The sequence below is a fragment of the Clytia hemisphaerica genome, unplaced genomic scaffold (assembly GCF_902728285.1).
Source record: "Clytia hemisphaerica strain Z4C2 unplaced genomic scaffold, Clytia hemisphaerica genome assembly, whole genome shotgun sequence".
Taxonomy (NCBI): domain Eukaryota; kingdom Metazoa; phylum Cnidaria; class Hydrozoa; order Leptothecata; family Clytiidae; genus Clytia; species Clytia hemisphaerica.
Genome location: NW_027103694.1, coordinates 77,303 through 94,487, shown reverse-complemented (window position 1 = coordinate 94,487; position 17,185 = coordinate 77,303). Strand labels below are relative to the sequence as shown.

General features: G+C 36.2%; 4 protein-coding genes across 4 annotated transcripts in view; 3 read left to right on the top strand and 1 right to left on the bottom strand.

Moving 5' to 3' along the window:
• Positions 1 to 483: 483 nt before the first annotated feature.
• LOC136803861 (uncharacterized) lies at positions 484 to 2,313 on the top strand. Its single transcript, XM_067060585.1, has 2 exons — positions 484 to 603; positions 1,893 to 2,313. The coding sequence occupies exons 1-2, from the start codon at positions 586 to 588 to the stop codon at positions 2,217 to 2,219; spliced, it is 345 nt and encodes a 114-aa protein (XP_066916686.1). The 5' UTR covers positions 484 to 585; the 3' UTR covers positions 2,220 to 2,313.
• Positions 2,100 to 17,185, bottom strand: part of LOC136803857 (DNA damage-binding protein 1-like) — a 76,237-nt gene continuing 61,151 nt past the window's right edge. The window contains exon 30 of the mRNA XM_067060579.1: positions 2,100 to 2,190. The gene's annotated coding sequence lies outside the window, so the exon portion shown is untranslated. The remainder of the gene's footprint in view (positions 2,191 to 17,185) is intronic.
• Positions 4,574 to 9,346, top strand: LOC136803856 (uncharacterized). The gene is made up of 6 exons (XM_067060576.1): positions 4,574 to 4,709; positions 5,971 to 6,978; positions 7,525 to 7,617; positions 7,841 to 8,269; positions 8,464 to 8,595; positions 9,169 to 9,346. The coding sequence occupies exons 1-6, from the start codon at positions 4,651 to 4,653 to the stop codon at positions 9,224 to 9,226; spliced, it is 1,779 nt and encodes a 592-aa protein (XP_066916677.1). The 5' UTR covers positions 4,574 to 4,650; the 3' UTR covers positions 9,227 to 9,346.
• LOC136803859 (semaphorin-5A-like) lies at positions 11,738 to 14,969 on the top strand. The gene is made up of 8 exons (XM_067060582.1): positions 11,738 to 11,823; positions 12,095 to 12,184; positions 12,387 to 12,434; positions 12,659 to 12,829; positions 13,280 to 13,447; positions 13,845 to 14,036; positions 14,225 to 14,320; positions 14,560 to 14,969. Exons 2-8 carry the CDS (start codon positions 12,139 to 12,141, stop codon positions 14,784 to 14,786), a joined length of 948 nt encoding a protein of 315 aa, XP_066916683.1. The 5' UTR covers positions 11,738 to 11,823; positions 12,095 to 12,138; the 3' UTR covers positions 14,787 to 14,969.

The window sequence follows — 17,185 nt, the reverse complement described above, 5'->3', positions numbered from 1 at the left end:
ACCTAAAAACAGCAAAGTAGAATCATTTTTTAGGGCTTAGTTGAAATCTAAAATTATTTTCGGCATTCTAAGAAAAACGTTGCTTTCATTTTCTTTTCATTCATGCGGTTGAAAAATTTGTTCGATCATCGCCCGGGAAAATCTTTGCAAGTTTCTGTTAGAAACGGAGATTGGTTGTGCTATCAATCAAAAAAAGTTCATCATTACAATCTCATGATATATCCGGTGTCAAGGAAACAAAAGAAAACAAAAGAATACTTTGTTTACAGAACACAGCAGCTGTGAAAATTCAATCATCGAGACAACAAACACGATTGTTTGGATAAGAGAGGCAAACGACGTGGACTGTTTAACAGTTTTTTTTTTCACACAAAGTGAGTTGAAAAATGTTTGAAAAGTTTTAAAAGTTGAACTTTGGATCTTTATAATCTGTATTAGAGATATTATAACATCGTATTACGATTTTTTCTTTTTATTATTGTGGTCTAGAGTTTACACTCGATCGAAAAGATATGTTTTGGATTTGATATTTCACCTGGAAACCTTACACAAGACTATTTCATAAAATTTTGAAGGAGGAAAGGAATGGCTACAGAAACTTTGGTACGTTTTTCTGAAAATTCATTTACGGTATTAAAAATGGATGAAGGAACTTTGCATTTGAAAAGACAAAGTTAATTTGAAAATAACGAGAGAGCAATTAACAAGATTAGGCTAATTTCTAATAATCTTTAATAACAGAAAAATAAAATTGGTTACAATGAGAAATGATTTACAGTACACGCTTTTTTTTAATAAGAATACACTTTATAAGAATGTCCATGATGAAAATGGCCAAAAAATTAAGAATAATCCTAAGAATATCACCATCATAGAATTTCGCTACTCATGCTAAGAATGCCATTTTATGCTTGAGACGTATGTACTAAATGTTAAATCTAGTCTGAATTAGGATCCTAACCTAAAAATACTGTAAGAATATTTTTCGATGATTTTCCCAAAAAAGTTAAGAAAATCCATGATGAAATGGATTTACACCATTCTTATAAAAAAAAGCGTGTATCATAAACATGAAATAAAGCAAGTTTAAATATAGCTTTCCAATGAACACCCCTGTATCATCGATTGCTTTCTTCTGGTTGGTTGGTCTCTCCGAAAATAAAAAAAGGTCCAAACACTGTGTCTGAGAGGCGAACAATGTACAGTAATACACATTTTTTTTATAAGAACATCCAAAATTTTTCAAGCCGTGGGATTATCTTAACTTTTAGAGTTTTAAGCCTAAAAATGTTCTAACATACACTTTCTGAGTATTTTTGTCCATTCTCCTAAGAAATAATCAGGTGTTTTAGAGTCTGCAAAGCCTTTAAAATGTTCTTAACTTGTTCTTAATATTTTGGACACCTAAGCCTTATGTTTTTATATAGTTTGTTCTTATAGAAAAAAAAGTGTAAGAAAAAATGACCAAAAAATCAAGCAACTTGGCTTCACAACTATAGTAGCCCTGATACTGACTTATAAATTGTGAAAACAAACATAAGCATTTTAAAAAGGTATTTTTGGCATTATCTGGCATCAAAATATATTAAGGCTTTTAAGTACCTAATTTGAGGTGTTTTAGGCATTAAAGCTTTGAGACTGACTGAAATCATGTAAATTCTTAACAATCACAACACGCAACAAAATTAGGGTTACTCATAAAAGGTCAAACGTCTGGTTGATTGGTTAAGTCTTTACCTTAGAAAGATCTTGCACTTAGCTTTGCGCACAGATGGGAAGGAAGCTTACCTATAAAAGTGGTTTTAAGTTATAAACGTTAGATGCTTCGACTTTCCAAAATCTAGTGGTATAATCTATAAAACTCATTATCGTTGTCTCTTTTTCACTTTCAGAATGCAGATCGTTCCAACGAGATTTCATCTGATTTCATCTCATCTGATTCGCTGAACCAAAATGAAGCGAGCCAACCACAAGGCGGTATAGTGTCACGTGTTGCAGGAGGCGCATACAATACAACAGCCACTGTTTTGGGTGGAGCAGTGGGCGGTGCAAAATACGTCGCCAGTCCAGTGGTGGGTGGAGCCACTTGGATCACAGGAGCAGCTCTTTCAACTTCCCTCGGAGTCGCAAAATCGTCATTCGGGCTCGCAAAATCCGTCGGCAGCTATGTTCTTCCTGCTCGCTTCGCTCCTGCAGTTGAAAAAGACAAATGTGAATAAGTGAGGCAAAGAGAATGGAAAAAGTTGCGTTTCATTTTTCTCAGTTACCCAGGTGAGGTACAAACTGAGCATGCGGGCCATGCTGAAATGATTTTGAGGAACTTTCAAAGACCGTATACCTTTCCCTGAACGAGCGTCTTCGCTCCACGAAAATTCTTATCTTTTTAAAGAGACTTTTTTATTTATATTAGCGATATTTTATTACAATTATAACAACAAGAAAAATAAAAATGAAATTATTATGTATTAATGCATTGCTAGTGATTTTGGCGAATTGATTTAGTGTTTCGAAAGTAATAATAGATTGTGGCATCTTTTATTCAGCCCCAACGACCACGCCTACCCCCAGCGAAAATTCGGGTCAAAAAATTCGTCTCCGTTGGTAAAACTATCCAGGGCTCTTCCTTATTGGAAACTACACTGTTCTGGCTTATTAAAATTTGGAAAAGTTGGATCAATCAAATTGTAACAGCTCAATTTGTTTTAAGGCCAAGTTTGACGCCACTGAAAAGAAAAAAAAAACGGCAAAAACCCGCAGTGTTTTGAACGGGGACTGATATTCGGGCAACAGCCTTTGACACTTGTGTAACCCATACTGTAGAAATTTCGTTCAATGGCTTCCAAACATGGCGTTCTGAAGTTACTAGAGTATAGTATATGACACCCAAAACGGAGACGGCCCCCAAAACGGAGGTCATCATTAATTTAAGAATTCTGACATGTAGATTTATCAGAATTAGACGATTTTTGTTTATTTTGAAAGAATGATGGTCATGATTAAAAACGAGCATGTTTTTGATGGTTTGAGACAGATTCAAAATAACATTTTTGCGTCTAAAGGGAAATATTTCAACACCAAAATTAGGTAAAAATTGCATGTAACTCACTCTAGCTCCTTGTATATTGAAAATAAGTTATGAAAATGGGGTATAGGAAACTTTCTACACCTAATACCTTTCAGAAAATGCAGATGCATCTGTGACTTAAGAAGATGAGTGAAAGATATAGCATCTTAAAGGTCAACCAGAATCAGCATTGATAAAAACGAAAATTCTAAATATGAGAAACAGCAAAAAATCTTGGATTTCCATTCCTATTAGCTTGAGTTAATAGTTTGTAACAAAAAATTTACATTATATATAAGAATTTTCACTGAATCAGCAAAAACACGGCAAATTCTGTCATTTTTTTGCAAAATATAGGAGAAAAATACCTTTAAAGCTTGATATTTTCAGTTTCAGTTAAGCTGTTTTTCTAAAATTTTCACAGCATATTCCATACATGAATGGGACTATTTTCAAAAGAGATTGGTTTTCAGAAACTTGATTAAGACGTTGTTAAATCAAAATTTTTATTTTGAAATTTTCTAAATTTTCAGTTTGGACTTTGCATCATCGAAAATCTTGAAATATTTCATAAAAATCATTAATTTTACATCCATCGGGTCGTAAATTTAAGGGTACTGTAAACACAAATATGTTTATAGTTTCTCCCCTTACTACCACTGGGCTTATTAATTTGATTTTAACTACACCTAAGTTTTGGGGGCCCCAAACCTGCGTTTTGACAACCGAGGGGTATACTTTAAAAATTTTATCAAACAAATTTATGCCCAAAACCCTCTAAATCACATTTCCAAACTACGGTCAAAATTTTGTATTCATATCCTAAAGATATCTCGAGAAATCGCTAAAATTACAATGGGGGCAATTAGAAAAAAGCTACCTATCTTTAAGCGATTGAAAAATATTTTTCAAATTTAAAATTTTCAAAAATAACAGTAAGAGATGTTAAAGTTTTTCATACAGCAAAAATTTTTGTAAAACCTCTTTTCCTCTAGATTTAAGAGTAATTGTAAATTTGATCGACGTTTTGGGGGCCACATACTGTAACTTTAGAAGGCCTTGCTTCCCGGGGGGGGCAGCCAAGCAAAATGACTGACGGGTATGTGCGGGCACTAAGGGTGTATTTTTCAAGGCATCCGAAATGCACTGTAAGGGTGGGTTTTTTGCCGCCTGCGCTGTAAGGGTAGAAATTTCAGAAATTTTTTGAAAAATCTAGATATTTTGACCAAAAATGCTAGAATTTTGACCAATTTTTGCACGAAAAGGATAGAAAATTTTGGGGAAAATGCACTCTAAGGGTATGATTTTCACTAATTTTTGCTGCACTGTAAGGGTGCAATTTTAAAAGCCAATTTTTGGCCCGCACATACCGTCAGTCTGCAAACCCAGTGCCCCCCCGGGCCTTGCTTCCAAATCATCGAGAAAATAATTTTCGCCAGTGTCAGTATGTTTCGACGTCACTTCAAAAGAATATGAAGATACTGCATTGTAACGTCAAAAAATACAAAAACTAAAATTTGTTTAAAAAAAATCAAAACACTTCAAAAGTGCGTTCCTCTCCTCCATGAGGAAAATTGAGAATAAAGATGTTGGAACCAGCGAAGGATCAAATGTTTGAAGAGGCAAGACAAGCACATATGAGGAGGTAGGTAGTAAGTTCTCCGGGAGGTGAGTGGATTTAAAGAATACTACTGGGAAAGAGCTCAAACTTTAGGAAATACATTAGAATTTAGTACGAGAAAAAGTTTACATTCATTTCAAGGCAAGGCCTTTAGGATTAATTGGAGAGATCAATATCTCCTGGATGGGAAATGAGGCCACTTATTTTACACACAAACACCTGATTGAAAATAGAATCTCTCTTAAGATTTCGCGAAATGTGCCGCATAATAAAGGAGGTGCTAGATCCGTCGTCCCAAATGTGGTGTAAATCTAAGGGCTTCACTTTTTATTGCTTCGAAAAGATTGGAAATGCTTAATGTTATAAAAGACTTTCTTACAATTAAATGGCGAAGTCTAATTTTGAGGAAGCTCATTCAGTTTGGTACCGACAGCCAATTCGATTGACTTCAAAATATGCCATTTTTGCCCTGATTGCCAATTACTTTGCATTCGATTGACAAAAATTTGGCAAATGTGGCAAAATTTGAGTGCCATAAATGCCAAATAAAAAAGATGTGGTGAATCTGGTATTCTTGGCATTTTTGGAACTTACCTCCATCACTGACCTTTATATACCCTGGACCAAGCTTCTCAATCTCAGCCAAGCAAAATCTTTGATCGGAGTTTTTTGAAAATTGGTACCCTAATGTCGGCACTACTCGATAGCGGTGTAAATGCATCGAGAGCGCTATGTCTACTTTTCCTCAAATTCTTTTGATGATGTAGCGGCGTTAGACGTTAATTTTTAGCATTGCAATGGCTTCTCCTTGGGTACCAATTCTAAAAAAACTCCAATCAAAGATGGTAGATATTGTTTGGTCCAGGGTTATATAAAGGTCAGTGACCTCCATACGTCTCCATATAAAACACTGTTCCCACGAGACCTGTGTTCTTTTCGCTCCAATTTTGCCACTTTTGCCAAAGTTTCTGAAAAATAGAAGACCTTCCAATGCTAAAGCAAAACAATGCCGATCGGCAATTTGATTGGTTAAAAAACCGTTCGCTTTACAAACGCCGACAGAAAACTGCTGACAAAGCATCACAAAACGGAAATAATAATGGCAGCGTAGCGATGTAAAAATTTGCCATGAAGCTGTGATCTTTTGACATTGAAATTGTAGATTTGGCAAAGTTGGTGAGTATGGCAAATTTGGAAGTCAATCGAATTGGCTGCGAATGTAGTACTTTTGCTGATTTTCTTTTATTTTGATCGCACAAACATTCGATTCTTTTCCTCATCAAAGGTTGTCATACATGACGATGATGGAACTCTCCAAAGATGAAAAGAACAAAGACGTTCTGGATCACCCAACGCTTCATGGTGCAATCACCGCCATCAAGAAGCAGCTTGCTAAAGAGAATCGATTCCTGGATGAAATGGAATCTTTCGATAAATACAACAAAGCCAAGCCTCCTTCTTTAAGAGCACCTGTTGATTTGAGAAGATATGATAGTTTAGAGAAAGTGATGGAAAGTTTGGCCAAAGATGAGCAACTGTTCCCATTGGTCAGAAGATGCATCTTGGTGTGTCAGCCAGACTTACATAAGGAGATTCTGCAGCTTGATCCAACTGTTTCGGAAAAAAAGAAAAACGAACTCAGCAAAAAATATTTCGCCAGGGATCGGACAGCACATTTTGAAAAACAAATTTCTCTTGTTCGAAAAGAAATGGAAAGTTTTGATCAATATGAGCGCTATAAAGCTTTTCAGCGATTGGATAGTTTACTAAAAGGGAAAATGATCCCTATGACATCACGAAGAGAAGATCTCGGCTATTGCTCTCAAGAAACCTTACAACCAAACCAAACCAAGGCATCCGTCTCCATGGAAACTCTTGCCTCCAATAGCTTTGCTGTAAGTCACCTCGTCTCATCCAAAAAACAAAAGAAAAAGAATGCAAAGCCACTGGTCATGCGAGATGAATTGGATGAAAGCGGAGAACTAGTGATTAGTTGCACCAAGTTTCAAACAGTGCCCGAAGAATCGAACGTCCAGAATGTTCAACACGAAGAACGAGCGGAAAAGTTGATGAAGAAACACCGATACGAGGCTGGCGTCAGTTACGAGCGCAGCATGAGGAACAAACGAAACAAAACAGAGACCATCGATTATCTGCGTTGCGCCATCGAGAAAAACATGATTGTTTTGATTCCACCCAAAGTGTTGCCGGAAGTTCGCGTACGACGGAAAATCTTGGAAGGGAGTTACCCCAATTGGACAGTGATTGATGATAAACTGCCAAGAGTTCTGAGGTAAAAAAATGAGTATCTTCTACGGGAAGCAGAGTCCTAGTGACTTCTGACGAGTTGACAGGAGGGGGCAGGCGGAGCGTTATTCAAATTTGAATAATACACGTTTTTTATAAGAAAAAATTATACAAGAACAGAAGGCTTCAATGGCCAAAATACCAAGAACAAGCCTTTGCGGGCCCTAAAACATCATGGATAAAAATACTCGCAAAATGGTGGAAATAAGAACATGTTTAGAACATTTTTAGGCTTAAAACTCAAGAAGTTAAGAAACATCCAAAGGCTTTAAAAATTTTGCTCTTATAAAAAAAACGTGTTTTCGAATCTCACTGAAGGACAATAAATATGAGGATCGAAGAAAGATATTTTGCGACCGCAATCAGGGGGTTCATTTTTAACTCGATGACTAAACAGATGGCAAAGGCAATCGTTGCTTACAGAGCCAAAGGGCTCTCAAATTTTTCTTTCGTCCCAATGAACGTGTTCGAGCTGGCTCGGGTGGTTGCTTCTAAAGGTCGAGGGAAGTTTCAATTGTTTCGTATGTTTCAGATACACGTGGAAAGGAAAGTTGAAGAAATTGAAAAAATTGCTTTCGAAAGAAGAAAGGCGCAAAGATATCAATAAGGAGGACACACAAGGAAGGTACGAGTTTATTCCATGCTTCACTCAAGTAGAGACATAAGCCATGTTTACCGCACAGTCAGACTTTAAGGGTTAATACTGAATAAACATTTGAAAGATTTTGAGTTATTTTATTTTTTATTAATATGCAGTAACAAAATTTTCATTAGAGCTCCAGCCACCCTTGTATAAGAAGTTTTATAAACTTTCTGTACAAAGAAATATTTCTTGTATTAACTTTCAGGACGGCTTTACACTACGCATCTTCATGGGGCTGTATTCGAACACTTCAAATTTTGATCCGTATCCCCAACATTCAGATCAACGCGCGCGACGAGCATGGAAAAACACCACTCTACAAAGCGGTCGAGATCGATTCCACTGATTGTGTAGAAACCTTGATTGCGCTCGGAGCGAACGTTTTGATACCAGCGTACGACACACGCGATCCGATTACATACTCCTTGACCACTCATGGCGATGAGAGATTCGACATGTTCAAATTGTTGTATCAAAGAGGAGACTATGGTAACGAGGGCGTTGCAGAAGGGCGTGTCACCCTACTTCACAAAGCAATGGCGTTATGTGAGGATGGAGTAGCGGTCTTGAAATGTGTTCACTACATGTTGGCGCATGGAAAACAAGACGTCGATGCTAAGGAAGCCGATGGAAGGTAAAGTGACATCGGCAATACTTTTTTGAAGGCACTATGCTTTGGTAGATCTTTAAAAGAAAGACGTATATATAGTGACAGTATTTGTTGGGCTGAGGGCGGGTAAGTTAAAATTCATTAGAAATAGGTCTATTTCTAACATAATCGTATGGCTGGTTATCGTTTATATTTGATTTGTTTACATTTGGCTTTAGAACACCTGTCCATTTGGCAGCCATGTTTGGACGAGATGACCTGCTGAGGATCCTTCTGGCCTTCCGACCCAACATTTTTCACATGGATAACCAACGAAAAACCGCTTATGATTACGAACACTCAAACAAAAGGTTGGTCTCCCCTTGCTTTATTTACAAAAATAAGGGGATGGAGGGGAGGTTTCATCAAAACTCCCCAAGTAACGTAATGTAGCTAATAAAAGTAGCAAATCAAAGCCATTATATATCCATACGGGGGTTGGACGAACCTATCAGAGTCCAAATAAATTCTTGAATATGCGCGGATGGATAACCCCCTCCTGGAAAATGGCAAAATCTACAAAAGACTCTTGGAAAAATTCTTCTTCACACCTTTAAGGGTAAAAGAACTAAAATTAATTAGAATAACTTTTTACCCCCTGGAAATATTCATCCACTGTATGATACGAAAATGGAACGATCCATTCGTGACAATCTTGTTCCATCGTTTGAGCCTCAAGGGAACACCCAGCCAGTTCATAAGGGTTTGGCAACCCAACTCATCTTAGATATCGTTTTATACCCCGTTGCTTCTCGTTACACTTCCTCCGACTTCGTCCAATATTTTTTTACCAAAAGTTTCTGGCGTTAGTTTTTATTAAAACCAAATTGCTAGGAAAAAGAAGAATCTTTTAAAAAGTTGTACAATATGAATTTATTTTTCAGTGAAATTCATCGATTGCTGGACAGATATGTCAAGTATGGGCCCCTGGATGGTCGTTGAAATGACAGAGCTCATCATCATAACGAGTGTTTACGGCGGGAGTGTGATGGGGTTTTATAAATATTTTTGTATTTTTTAATAATGAAATATTTTTATAACGATAATAAGGATTTTCTACTAAAACGTGTAAATTTTCCATTTATCCTGTTTGCCGAACAGTACATTTGATAGATAGATATCAAGAATAACTCGTACGAATTCGAAAGCTTTGAATCAAGTCAACATAAGTCTTTAATTCCACGTTCCACATACCTCCAAAGAAATTTTGAAATATTTCAATATTGATTTCATCACCACAATATTTGAATTATCTCTGTTTAACAAATCATTCGTTCTCATGGGAGCTTGCGAGAACCATATGTAGAGAAAAGTGTTCTACCACACAGTTTCAAGAGAAGGAGAAGCATATATGGAACTAAACTTCCAAATGGTAGCACATATCCACAATTAGCTCCACCAATAGGGTTTAAGAAAACAAAAGAATCTAAATCTCTCTAAAAACTTTCTCGGCGAAGTATTTTCAGAAAACTGCCTTCGCATGCAATTGGACAAAAATAAGAAAGAAAAGAACTATATTTAGTTGACGATAATTAAACCGTATTATCCCAATCAAAACGAAATTGAAACGAAATTACAAATGGTCTGAGTAATGACAAAGCAGGCGACACATGAGACCAAAGTAGAAATTAGAATTACATTACTCTTAATATAACACAAAGCCAATATCAAAAAACCTACGTTCGACCATAAAGTTAGATTTTGGTCCATTTTCGATTTAGGGTCTAAATTAGAAGTTACATAAAAAACAATTTGATACCTGGCCACATGAAACCATTATTTGACACAAACATGTAAACAAGACGTTCTAAAGCCAACATTTTCACCTCAAGCGTAGGGAAGAAGCTGTACATGTTTAGTGTTGAAACTGTTTCCTACATCTATTCAGCGATTCAGCACTTTAAAAAAATGGACCCTCTAAGTGGACAACATACTGATATAGAGAATTCATTCAACAAGTCTCAGACAGGTTGGGAAAAAGTTAAAATCATCAAATGATTGAACCTTGATGAACAACAACCAGGGAAAGAAATTGTGCATTGAAACTAAATATTGAATGTGGTGACCTTCTCGTCTGTTTTGAGATTATTGCAAGCATAAAGCGGTGAACCTCCAAGAGGGCGTTCATCTCCAATGGCGACAAAACAAACTTATCTCTTGACAAAATTTCTAAAACCTTTAAACGTCAAGAGTTAGCAAAAATATACCACTAGAGATATAACCCAATGGTGAATCGATAGTGAATAGCTAAGTTATCTAGCAAATCAGTCATTTGATTCCCTCTTACATACCAATGGATACCCCTTGAAACCTACAAAAATAGAGGTACCCTCTATCTGCAAATTTAGGTGAAATTTGAGACTGAGACTTTTTGTGTTAAAAGTACGCTGTCTATAGTTTTCTTCCCTAGCATTAATGTTTTGTAGAAACCAGTTTTCAGTTTTTCACGAAGAAGTGAAAAATGACCTTATATATTTACCCCTTAAAATCTAGTTTTTATTGAATAACTTTTTATGAAATAGTCCTTTTGGTATCAAATTTTGAACAGTCATTCACTGCAAAATTACTTATGTTACAATTAGATCATTGGTACCTGAATATTTTCAAAACTGTACGTTAAAATCAAAATACACCTTAAAACTATAGTGTAGGTTTTAAGGTGTATTTTGATTTTAACGTACAATTTTGAAAGCGATCATTTCCATTTTTACTGGAGGATGATAGTATTATCAATAGCATCGTAGTAGTTGATTTTTTACTGTTGTTTTCTGGAGATTTCCTCAATCCCAAAGGATCAATTGTGGATCGAAATAAAGACACCCTAGTCAATTCTGGTAGGAAAGGTTCAAGACTTCAGTGATTCTTTGAGTTTCGTTGAATAACCCAAACAGTGGAATTCTTTGATCAAAAACTCATATCCAACTTGCTTTCAAATATGGTAAAACGAAAGTATGGGTCAAAAGTTTGTCAAATAGAATTCTGAAAATCATCCAGAATAATTTGAATGAGAAATTAAATTTCCGTAATAGAAGGTTGTATAAAAGTAATTATATGTTAATTGATTGTTTGCGGTAAATTAATGATGTGTAGAAAGGTCTTTAATTGAAGATATAGAGTCGACAATTGTTGAAAATAACTTCCTGAGTAAGAAACTTTCTTTGCCTTGCTTTTTGCTGCTCCTTTAGCTAGACATCGAACATGGATTAAAAACAGGTTCCAGACCCTTTTAATATAGAAACCTCACACTGAATGATGCCAGAAAATTGAGTGATTCTGAGTGAAAAGCATGTACAGAAATATGTCGAATGACCACTTGCTAATTAAGACGTCCAAAAGACGTTCAAAAGACGCCTCGTCTGTTATGAAAGAAAGGTCGAACCTCAACCGCACCTAATTGGATGATAAAAAAAGGTTTTGAAACAAAGAGGTTGGGTTCCATACTTCGGTTGGTTTGATGTTGTGTATAAAAGGAGGGGAGTTGGAGTAAAAGCTATTCACTCATTAACCAATCAATCGAAAGATCACAACATTCTTTAAAGGTAAGCCTACTCACGATATTTTGTAGCATGTGTTTATAATTTCTTTGGTAAAAGATGGCTTTTGAATACAAATATTGTTTGGGGGGGGGAGAATGGTACGGGTGATTATGGTAACACATATATTTGTAATTTGTGAAAATAAACATTACTTCATAGACTTCGGTGACAATTTACAAATATTTAGACTCTTTAATTACCAGGGCAAATTAGGTTAGGAATTTTTAGCAGCGTAAATGTTCTAAAGTTTATAGGATTTGTTGTGTGTTTACAGATTCAAGAAGGAACGAGCACTGTTGGAACCTGTCAAACGAGGTCATGGAGAAATTGGTAGCCTTTTTGAGTTTGTTATCGTTAGTGGCAGGTAAAAATGTTTTGAAACACTCTTTTTTTATATTGATTATTATCACTACTTGTCAAAGAGTCAGCGAAATACAACTCGACAAACTAGCACCTTCCAGTAAGTAAATCACAGTTTCGCGTCTTTGATTTCTGAGACTTCCATGTATACTTCCATGATGGATGCAAACTGAAGACAAATCTTTTAGCTTTCTCTTTTGTTTCAGCTTCAGGAAGTCAGCTTGGACCCTCACAAGCCTGTGACTGTAGAAAAGGTAGGGAACATTCATCATTTTTAACTCTCCTTTGGAATTTCACAAATGAAACTGATTGCTGCCAAAGGAGAAGATTTGATATACCGTAGCTTACACTATGAAATACTCAATAATATTACGACACAAATATTGCAAACAATCACTATCCACAAACTGCTATAATGGACAACTATTGACAAGAATCTTGCATTAAACTTTTTTGTTTCCTTAATTTTTCATACTAGTTGATGGAGGACTCACAGAGTGGACCCAATTCACACCGTGCTCCACATCATGTGGCCCAGGGACCAAAGAACGAGTTCGGTTTTGTGCGGCGCCTTACCCACAATATGGTGGAAAAGATTGTAGCGGAGCCTTGAGAGAATGTACACAGTGTGAAGTTAAACCTTGCCCAGGTGAGCAGAGTATCTTCTGAGAGAATAGCTGTGAAGAAATTGTTTGGGACAGGATGCTAACAACCTTTTCTTGTTAAATCTTTCATTTTTTGGTTACTATCCGAAACATCAATCAACCAAGAAAATCTCTACCACAAACTTCCGCTGACAAAATGCGTGACGTTAACCTATCATTAAGAGTTTGTCTCCAGACTTTTACTCCATTAAAGCCAAATACCTCAAAAAGTTATTTCCCTTTCCTTAACTTCCTATACATTTGCCGAAATTTAGAAAAAGAACAAGAAAAAAACATTCTTTTTTGAAAATTGACCTCTTTGTGAAAACCTATAGAAACATACCCATACCGCTAACGAAAGATAATTACTCAAAACCCGAAAAAAGATAAGATAACGATAAGATAACGTTAACGAAAGATAATTGCTCAAAACCCTGATCTCTTCTTCTCTCCAGTGGATGGCGGTTGGTCGTCATGGAAACCTGGTGCATGCTCAAAGACATGTGGAGGCGGAAAGAGAATCGAATTGAGAAGTTGCACAAATCCTGCGCCTGCGCATTGTGGACGAAGGTGCCAAGGTTTATACACAAGAACCGCTGACTGCAACACACACAAGTGCCCAGGTATGAGCAGAGAGATTTTCAAGTCAGTTACACGACGCTTTCTCTAGCCATTCTTTCTATAAAGGAGCTCAATTATTTCACTTACACTTTTGACAGAAAATACCAACGAAACAATTAGCCTCAAAGTGTCTCACTATTAACCAAAAAGATGACATTACCCCACAACCACACATGGTTAAGGCATAATTATTACTATGCTTAAATAACGAAAGAACCCTTTTGAATAAGGACCTCCTTGGAAGTATCTTTCCAACGATGTATAATTTTTGATTTAATTTTCACGTACTTTTGAAATAGACTTTAACAGTTTTCGCCAAACTAAGCAAACCTAACGATAACAGTTCTTACGATTTGAATGCTACTCAATCAATTAGCAACTTTTTTTTCTCTCTCCAAGAATTTGGTCCATACAAATGCGGCAATTGTGAAAGGGACGGCAGTGGAGCGTGCAAGAAGATTTGCAGACGTCAATGTTTCTACCAATGGAAAGTGGTCGATAATTCCATGTGCTCTGGTCAATCAGCAGAGGTTCGACCATGCGATCAAAGTCATTGTCCGACCACCACACAGGCTACGACCACCCGTGCCAGTAAGTTTTCGTCTACCGGTGGAATCGTTGAAACTTTCTGAGTGAGTTGCTCATTCGTCGCTAACTTAGTTAAAAAATTAAAGTGCCTGATGTTATCCAACTTGTCGATTTGAATAGAACAAAGCCAAACGAAAGCGCTTAAGATGATTATTCCATATAATTGATGCAATTAGTTCTCTTTGTTTCAGTTTATGGTTTCTGTCAAGATTGTCAAGCCAGGGCGTTGGAGATGGCCAAGACCATGACTGATCCGTACCAAATGGCAAACTTTGTCGGCCTCGCTTGTAAGTTGATCACACTTGTGTACAAGGAAAGAAATTATTATCAACCTGTAGGAGATTTCTCTTATAAAATGTTTTTTCGAAGATTCAAATTTTAGAAGACTCAGTTTGAGGGATTTGCTTTTTGAATTTTGTAAACTACTTTATAAAATGACCTTGGGTCATTCCCCTTGTGTTCCAGGGGTATAAAGATTTCACAAAGTTGAAACTAATCTATTTTTCTTGTCTCTTCTCAACTCCAGGCCGCGACAACGAAGTTCAAGCCAATCTGAGAGCAATCTGTGACGACAATAAAAACAAACAAACGAAAAACGGAGGTCTTCCAGCCAATGGGTGGTGGTGGATCCACTGTTCAGTCGATGGACCTTGGTGTAAACCATGCGCTACTAGAGGTCTGGTTTTCAACTCGAAATGTGATGCTTGTGAGCTGACACACGATGGACCGTGCACTGGACCTCACTCAGGATAGAATTTTGCCCAAACTGGTTCCACCTTGAAATTAAGGAGATCATTTTAGCGGAAGAAATATTTCGACCGAATTTGTAAATAGATTAAAATATTTTAAAAACAAAATAAAAAACAATGTATTATTTTTGACCTTTTTGTTTATTCTCCTTGATGGAAATAAATTTTTAACAAAGTAAAAAACAAAGGATTTTCTTGTTGTGTCTTTGTTATGTTGACCTATTTCTCCCGAGAGTTGAAGTTTTTTAGAAGCATGGCCGCGGTTCGAAAAATTCGTCCGCTTAAGATGAAGATTCAGCGGTACATTAAATGATCGGAAGCACGCTTGTACAGGAGAATGTTTTCATTCGATTTAGCCATGGTCATTTTTCTTGATGTCTTCATCTGCAGACGAGACTCTTTCCGCAGAAAATGCAAAGTTATAAGGTCACCTCTTCTCCTGGACGTGCTGTGAGAGAATGAGGGTTTCAATGCAATTTTGCAGGAAACTTAGCTATCTTAAGTCAATTTTGATTGGAAGAAAAAATTGGAAAAACTCATGTCTCGATTGATTAATTTAGTCAACATTCAAAAGACGTTTCGTGTGGATCTCAATGTCAGTAAAAATGTTGTTCTTCACGGCGTCAAAAAGAATCTGAAGATTTAATGGATTTTGAGAAAATGCATTATTTACCTGTCAGAATACCTTCAATTGTTTCTGTTCCATTGTGATGTTCCTGAAGAACCCGAGTTTTTTTCACAAGGGGAACGAAATTCATCTCCATCAGTAAATTCATTTTTACAGTGGATTTCATGTTTTTAGATCCAGTGCCGGACGTCTGCAAGGAAAGAGCAGTGGAAAAAGCAAAAACATTCATAAGTAAGTTAACCTCATTCAAAAAGATGGGTTTGAGAGAAACTATTGGTCATTGTAATCCCTACAACCTACCGCACTGGCGGATTTCAGACAATAGAGCAAGTACATCGGAAACATGCGAAGGCGTACCACGCTAGTTAAAGACAATGAAATTACAATTACAAAACTTCGACATAGTCAAAACCGCCTATGAAAACTCTCATATTTGACAACGGTAAGGCTGATCTCTCGCCTGATGCGGTTGAGCGTATTGTTCTTTTCAAGCAAATTATTTTAAAATTCTTTTTCAGACAACCCTTACCTAAAGACCAACTTCGTCGGAGATGCATGTAAGTTAACTTGCTTTCAATCACAAGATATTTTTGAACGTAAAAAAGATGAAGTTGGAACCTGTTAACAAATTCTTTACTGATCCTAGCACGATAATTATCTACATTTAAAAAAACTTTACAGTTCCTCGAGCACGCCCGATTAAATGGCCTTCCATTTTCAATTTCTAAGTCAATGAATTTACATTGAACAGGTCGGGATTGGGAAGTTCAAGCAAAAAAAATGCATCGACATTAAAGACATTAAAACAAGTAGTGTATTTTCTTTGGGACAAAAATGACTAAACAAGTAATTATAGAGAAAGTGACGTTTAGCCTGAGCTATTCGCGTAGTAAGTGTTTCAGCTAATTAATCGAAAACCGAAAGCAATTTGTCAAAATGAATTGATTAGTTGTTTCTTTGAACTTTTAATTTGGAAAACGAATCGTAAAAACTGCATTAAGCTTATATAACCCTGTTGGCAAAAAGTGCAAAGAGATCGAAGCCTGCGAAATTGATATTTAGACATGCCAAAAAAAAGTTTTCGGAAAAAAAGCCTTTTCTGTTTTAATGTTTCGTTTGACTCAAGCTTTTAGGTTACAAAACTTTAAACTAAGGATTGAGTAAGAAAATGCAGTGCTCCTGAACTGGATACTAATTCAAAAAAAGAATGAGCTTTAAGGTGGTCGTTAACAAACTTTTTGAAAATGTCAAAAAATATTCAAATTGAAATATCTCAAAAAGTATAAATGATATATTGTTGAAATTTTGTATGATGATACTTCATTATCATCTTGATCTAAAAATAGAAAAAAATGTTAGAAATTTCAAAGACGGGGGTCATGAGGTCATTTCTAAAAATAGATATCAAAATCTTGTGGCAGAAGAATCTCAACAACCAGATGGAGTTAGATTTTGATATTTTGCATTTATGTTACAATATTGACCTACTGTGTTTTGAGTGAAAATTTTTTTTAAAAAAATCAAAAACCGGGGGTAAAAACGCAAAAAACAGTTTTTTTTAATTTTGAAATCAACAAAACATTTTTTGAAAAATCTGTTTCACTCAAAACACCCCTTGCACTAAGAGAAAGCTGTGTACAAAATTCCAAGTAAATCGGAACAGCCAATCTTGAGATTCTTCCGCCACAAGATTGAAAACCCCCGGTTTTGCTGTTTTGCGTAAACTGGCCTTAAAACTATTTTTTGCTGTAGAAAGAGGAAAAAAAGCTTTCAAT

Coding starts and splice junctions, on each gene's coding strand:
- LOC136803856 (XM_067060576.1), top strand. CDS start 4,651: ATGTTGGAACCAGCGAAGGATCAAATGTTTGAAGAGGCAAGACAAGCA. Junction 6,979..7,524: donor AAACTGCCAAGAGTTCTGAG/GTAAAAAAATGA, acceptor CGTATGTTTCAG/ATACACGTGGAAAGGAAAGT. Junction 8,270..8,463: donor GCTAAGGAAGCCGATGGAAG/GTAAAGTGACAT, acceptor ATTTGGCTTTAG/AACACCTGTCCATTTGGCAG.
- LOC136803859 (XM_067060582.1), top strand. CDS start 12,139: ATGGAGAAATTGGTAGCCTTTTTGAGTTTGTTATCGTTAGTGGCAG. Junction 12,185..12,386: donor TTTGTTATCGTTAGTGGCAG/GTAAAAATGTTT, acceptor CTTTTGTTTCAG/CTTCAGGAAGTCAGCTTGGA. Junction 12,830..13,279: donor TGAAGTTAAACCTTGCCCAG/GTGAGCAGAGTA, acceptor TCTTCTCTCCAG/TGGATGGCGGTTGGTCGTCA.